Source organism: Microtus pennsylvanicus, chromosome 2, assembly GCF_037038515.1.
Source record: "Microtus pennsylvanicus isolate mMicPen1 chromosome 2, mMicPen1.hap1, whole genome shotgun sequence".
Taxonomy (NCBI): Eukaryota; Metazoa; Chordata; class Mammalia; order Rodentia; family Cricetidae; genus Microtus; species Microtus pennsylvanicus.
The window spans coordinates 138,052,219-138,058,943 of record NC_134580.1 but is presented as its reverse complement, the minus strand read 5'-3'; the positions used below and the strand labels follow the sequence as shown (position 1 = coordinate 138,058,943).

Here is a 6,725-nt window from a genome sequence, read left to right as displayed (position 1 = left end):
TGTGCGCCAATATCGCCTGGCTGACATTGGATATCTTTTATGAGACTGTGCTGTACATGAATGTACAAGTTTGTGTGTGTGCATGTGTGAGCAGAGGCTACCGGATGACATTGGGTGTCTTCTTCAGTCACTCGCCACCATGTTTTTTAAGTGAGACAGGGTCTCTCACTGAGTCTGGTACTCTCTGGGTTTTTTTAAAAAGGTTTTTTGAAAAGATTTTTTTAACCTTTTAACCAGGCGATATTGGCGCACACTTTTTAAATCCTGCACTCAGGAGGCAGAGACGGGTGGATCTCTGTGAGTTTGAGGCCAGCCTGGTCTACAAGAGCTAGCTTGTAGGTGACCAACCAATCGAGTCTAACTGGTGAGATCCGGTCCAGCGAAGGACCCTTTCTCAAAGGAGATAGGCAACGTTTCTGTAGATAATCTCTAAGACAGTTATATGGCCTCCACATTCATGCACACACATACATGAGTATACACACACACACACACACACACACACACACACACACACAGGCATGAGTCTGGACTCTCAACTCCATGAGTAGAATGATAAAAACAACTGGTTTCAGCTCAAGTGAAAAGAGGGGGAACAAACTATAGTCAATGAAAACACTATTCAAGAATAAGGGGAGGGGCTGGAGAGATGGCTCAGTGGTTAAGAGCATTGCCTGCTCTTCCAAAGGTCCTGAGTTCAATTCCCTGCAACCACATGGTGGCTCACAACCATCTGTAATGAGGTCTGGTGCCCTCTTCTGGCCTGCAGGAATACACAGAGACAGAATATGGTATGCATAATAAATAAATAAATAAATATAAAAAAATAAATCTTTAAAAAAAAAAAGAATAAGGGGAGGAGGTCGCTGGAAAGTTGGCTCAGTGGTTAAGAGCATTTGTTGCTCTTACGAGAAGACCCAGATTCGACTCCCAGAACCCACATGGAGGATCATGACTGCCTGTTACTTCAAAGATCTAGGACTCTCTGAGAGCACCAAGTACACACTTGGTGCACTTACATAATGCAAGCAAAGCAAAACACTTATACACATAATCAAATATATCTTTTTTTAAAAAAATAAAGGTGGGACTAGAGAATTGGTTTAGCAACTAAGAGCACCCGCAGCTCATTCAAAGAACCTGGGTTCATTTCTAGCACCCACATCAGGGGCTCACAACCTCCTATAACACCTTCTTCCCACACACATGTGGCATATGCTCACACAGACATGCATAAACAAAATAAATCCTTTTTTTTTAAAGATTTATTTTAAGCATACCATGTACTGCTGGCAAGGAAGGCACCAGGTCTCACTACATTACAGATGGTTGTGAGCCACCATGTGGTTGCTGGGAATTGAACTCGGGACCTCTTGGAAGAGCAGCCAGTGCTCTTACCCTCTGAGCCATCTCTCCAGCCCCCCAAAATAAATCCTTAAGGGAAGAAAAGGTGAAACAAGGGTGTTGTCGAGCCAACAGAGACAGTACAGTATGTTAACAGAAGTCAGGAAGTTGAACTTGAATCAGAAGGACAGTTCCCCAAGCGGTGTAAGATGCAAGGGGAGCCAGAATAGCAAAAAAGGCACAGATTTGAGGAGAGGCACGGGGGGGGGGGGAGAGAAACCTCACAAATACCAAATGACAACAGCAGCAAAGGCCAAGGAGGCGGTTAAATCAGGATTACCCCTTCAGGAGTGCTTTTCCCTTCCTTGGGTATGTCTTTGCTTCTCTGGCTCCTTTGAGAAGCACACAAGCATGCAGGAATCCACGGAGGCCAGAAGAGGGCATCAGATCCCTTAGAACTGGCGTTAGAGATGATTGTGAGCCATCAAGGGCACCAGGCACACACGCAGTGCACTTACACACATGCAGGGAAAACACACACAAAATAAAAATCTATTATAAAAAAAACTGGACATTCCCATTTGTAATTATTAAACAATTAGAAAGTGTACAAAGTGAGGAAGGGTGGAACTATTTCCTCAACACTCCGTACTTAAAATAAGAGCTGGTGCCAAGTGTGTTGCACACCCCAGAGACTGTAGCACTTGGGAGGCTGAAGCAAGAGGATTTTAAATTAGAGACTGCCTACACGAAGAAATGACCTAGTAGAGATAGATTAAGGGGTGGGAGGAGAAGAAAAAAATGAACCAAAGAGAGCAGAAAATAAGGACTGAGGGTACAGTAGCCTGCTTGCCACAAACGCATGAGGCCCCGGGTTTGGTCCCCAGCACCACGTAAACTGGCAACAGCAGCACACGTCTATAATCCCAGCACACAAGGTAGAGGTCATCCTCATCTACATATCAAGATCCAGGCCAACCTCAGCTACGTGAAACCTGGTCTCAAAAGAGGGGAGGAAGAGAGTGGGGGCTGAGAGAGACAAGGAAGGAAAGGAGGCAGGCAGGAGGACTGGCAAGAAGGCTCATTAGGTAAAAGTGCTTGTTGCTAAGCCTGATAACCTGAGTTCGAGCCCAGAACTCACATGGAGGAAGAAAACCAAATCCTTTCTGAAAGTAGTTCTCCCACCTCCACAATTATGTCACTACATGCCACTGCATACAAATAAATACATGTAAAAAATATTTTTTGAAAGATAACACAAAGTTAGTTGATGTAAACCAACGTGTATACTGGATTTAATTATACTAATGAAGTCAGAAGATGCAATTGTTTGTTCCTGCCATAAACAAATTTGAATAGCAACTTTCCTCGAGGCCACTCCCCCAAGCAATGGACAGTTTTTTCCTGATGTCATAAGCTACCCATTGTGACCACCCATTCTGTCCCTTGACAACACAGGGTAACAGCCCTTCGAGTTAAAGGGTTGTATAGCCTGCTAACTTCACCTCCTTGGAAGCTACTGTTTGGGCTCGTATCTGCTTGAGTTACCTTCTCTTACAGCCGTTTGCTGGCTTTCTCTGCATAGCTGTTGCTGACAGAACTTGAAGAGTAAGAATTTCACTCCAGAGTCCCAAGAGCCAAAGCTTGGCAGAAGACGGTACAATCTTTCTTACAAAAAGGCTTTTCCTTGAGAGGTGTGCCACTGTGCAAGACAACCGGGCTTCAAGTCAAGTCGCCATGGAGCCAGAATCCATAGAAATTTGTCCTTATAACCCTCACCACCGAATCCCACTCAGCAGACTCCAGTACCACCTGGCATCGTGCAGGAAGAAGAACCCCAAGAAAGCCAAAAAGATGGCCAGCTGTAAATATAATGCTTGCCACGTGGTCCCCATCAGAAAGTTGGCTGAACATGAAGCTACTTGTGTCAACCGAAGCTCCCTGGAGGAAGAGGACACACTGAGCCCTCTTCACGTTAGTCTCCCAGAGCCGCAGACCGAGGACACACTACCAGTCCGTTGGCTTTCCAACCCTGATATATGGAATGTTGATGGTGCCAACTCTCACCCAATGTTCGTGCTTAAGAGTTTTGTTCCCCAAAAACTTGTTTGTGAAAGTGACACACAAGAGTCACAGAGAGGAGACCAAACCCCAGAAGATCCTCAAGCCAGGACCAGGAGGGCAAACCTCTAGCAGGAAGAAGAGGGCTCTCAAATGCATGGATAGACGCGAATCTCAAAATAAAAAACCTGCAAAGTAACTGGCCCTGCTGCTGATCGTTCCAAAAGGGCTTAGGAAGTCTGCAGTAGAGGTGGGGTTTATAACAAAGGTGAGATGGATATAAGTTGACCCAACTTCCACGGGAAACACTTTGACAGGAACTATGAAAATGATCATGACACACAGGCTTTGATCAAGTAATTCCACATCTAAGACTTCACCCTGCACAGCCAGCCACATGTAGAAAATGAGGTTGAGTACAGTTACTTAGCAACGTATTATTTATAGCAGCACTGACTTGCCCATAAAGAGGGTCTACCTGAGGGAATTAGGTTGTAGCTTTACTAACAAGAGAAGAGACCGTGATGAGCCATTTGTAAAAACTGTACAGATGTTGGATATTGGACATTGCTTGTTCAGAAAGGTGTATAGTTAGGCTTGCTTCACCTTGCAGACTCTCTGGCAGCTACTTGTGTCTATAGGATGAAAAGAGCCAGAGATAACCGCTAAGTCAGTGACCCCATGTTCCAATAAAACTGTCTACACAAACAAGAGGCAGCCTGGATTTGGCCGATGGGATGTAGATTGCCAACCACTGAGTTTAGCTGATAGAAAACAAGCCTAGAAAAATCCACATTATAAGATGCCATTTGTACAGGGCCAGAGAGGAAGCATGATATATGTGCTTGTACGGCATACACACAGGATAAAATAGCAGCGTGTCCAGAGGTTTAAATGCTCAGTACCTGATAAGAGCTTCTTCCTAGACTCTAAACACTGGCTGCTTCGAGGGAGGACAACCAAGGAATAAGGAAGGCATCTCCCAGTTTTTCGCCTCTGCACACCTGTGCATGTGTTACCTGACTTACATATATTATTTTTTTTAAAAGCCAGCAGCCAGAAGCCACAATTAGGTTTTTGTAAGTTCTTCAGAAATCTTTATTTTTTTAAGACATAGTCTTAGTGTGTAGCCAGCCTAGAACTAACCAAACACTCTAGCTGACCTTGAACTGTGAAGTGAGTTGAGGCTTGAGTTCACAGGTGATCCACCACATCTAGTTTAGAAGGAAATCTAATTTTTTTTTGAAGCATAACTTGGGCACACACCACACCACCCTTGCCTCAACTGTTTCCATAATGTTGTGTGCCCCTGACCCCGGAGACAGCGTTTCTCGGTGTGCTGGATGAGATTACTCAAAGGGTAAAGACAATTTGCTGCACACTTAACCTGACCTGAGTTCAATCTCCAGAACCCACATAAAGGCAAAGAGAATCAACTCCACATGAACTCTGTCCATATGCATACTGTGAATAACAACCCCCCCCAAAAAAACATACCCAATAACAAATTTAGATTTTTATTCTTGTGTGTATGTGAATGTTTGCCAGGTCTCAGCAGGTGCCCCTGGAGCTGGAGTTACAGGGGCATATAAACTGACAGGGATACCGGGACCTGAACTTGGGTCCTCTGGAACAAGTGTTCACCAGCCCCAAATAATAAATAAAATTTAACAATTTAAGTGTACTAAATAGAGAACAGCCAATGAGAAGTCAGGGGAAGCCTTGGAGGGATAGTTGTATAAGGCCAGGAAAAACTTCTGATGTGTGTTAAGAGCAAATTAGTCATAAAAGACCTTACTATCATAAGGTGATTCTAGTGTCTTAATCTTTTGGGTATGTTTGTTACTAGGGACCCAGGGCTTTGTGCCTACTAAGCACACACACTACCACTTGCTACACCTTTAGCCTACTTTTATATAAACTTGAAGCCTTCCATAAGGAAGTTTAAATGAATATGCCAAATGCAAAGTGACACCCTGGGTTGAATAGAGAGACAGGTGAAATCCTGAGGAAGCCTGGTGTTTGTGAATGGTTTTACGCCAGCCATTCTTTGGGTTTTGTGAAATGTACCACTATCTGGCCAGATGTGAATGTTGGCAAAGTGGAGTGCTGGAACTCATCACATGATCTCAGTAGGTCTTCTGTGCACTTAAAACGACAAAGTAAAAACTTCAAAATGCAGAGTGAACCCGGAAGGGTGTGAGAAAGGCCTCCGTAGGGTCCAGTTTGGGCTGAATCCGTTCTGTCACCAGATGAGAAGTTCCCATCAGCTGTTGTCAGCAGGGCAGTAGAGGATCTATAGTCCTGACTATAAAGGACTGAGTGGCTCAGCAAACTGAGATCAGGGAAGCTCTGCATCAATGCTAGCCGTCACGGCATTGTTCAGCCATCCATGCCAGTCTTCCAAGTCTCACCGACAGACACTCTCCCTCATTGCAGGCTGGCCCAAATTGATTCCAGCCATCTGCTGTTGCCTAGGCCTACTTTAGTCCTCGTCCTGTCTCCAAAGAACTGGGAGACTGCACCTGCTATATGACAAACGACCTCCAATTGGTATATGAATTGCTTGCTTCCTCAAAGTCTATAACCAGCTGGTTTGGGTAGTTTAGCACACTCCCTTGAGTCTCAGTGATAGCAGGAATCTTGTCTCCTTTGGATTTTCCCAGAGTCCCAAGCGACCCTTGCATCCCAGGGTGCCTCAGTCACCTTTACCTTGGGGCCATGTTATATACAGGCCACCATTTGGATCTTGTTGGCTGACCCCTGCCCAACTTTGAGACCGTTCCTACTTAATGTTCACATTTTGCTCCCAGCACAAAGCTCATCACATTAGGAAACACCAACGGGGGGAGGAGGGGATCCAATCGATGAAGGCCGAAAGGCCTCACCTCCAGCTGGCTCCCTGCAACAAGCAGAACTAGGTACTCCCATCCCCTGTGGGCTCTCCCTTTGTATAATTCCTGAGAATAAGACCAGAGGTAGGATTTGCATGTGTGTGAGAGTTGTGTAGCTTGGTCTCTTTGTGGAGCTCCTAACAGTAGGATCAGGACCTGTCCTTGGTGCTTATTTTTGAGACCCTTCTCCCCATGCTGGGTTGCCTCACCCAACCTTGATGCATGGGGAAGAGCTCAGTTGGTCCTGCCTGAACTTGATGTGCTATGCTTTGTTGACTCCTATGGGAGGCCTGCCCCTTTCTGAATGGAGAGAGGAGTGGATGGGGGAGGGGGAGAAGGGAAAGGGGGGAGGGAAAGGAAGGAGGAAGGGGAAACTGGTTGGAACACAAAATAAAAATAATTTAATTTTTTCTCATTTAATAATTT

At 45.1% G+C, this 6,725-nt stretch overlaps 1 protein-coding gene across 1 annotated transcript; it reads left to right on the top strand.

Moving 5' to 3' along the window:
• The first annotated feature begins 3,081 nt into the window (after positions 1-3,081).
• Positions 3,082-3,604, top strand: Gtsf1l (gametocyte specific factor 1 like). Its single transcript, XM_075962855.1, is given in 3 exon segments — positions 3,082-3,357; positions 3,430-3,483; positions 3,485-3,604. Coding segments are annotated over 3 exon segments (450 nt in total).
• The last annotated feature ends 3,121 nt before the right edge of the window (positions 3,605-6,725 follow it).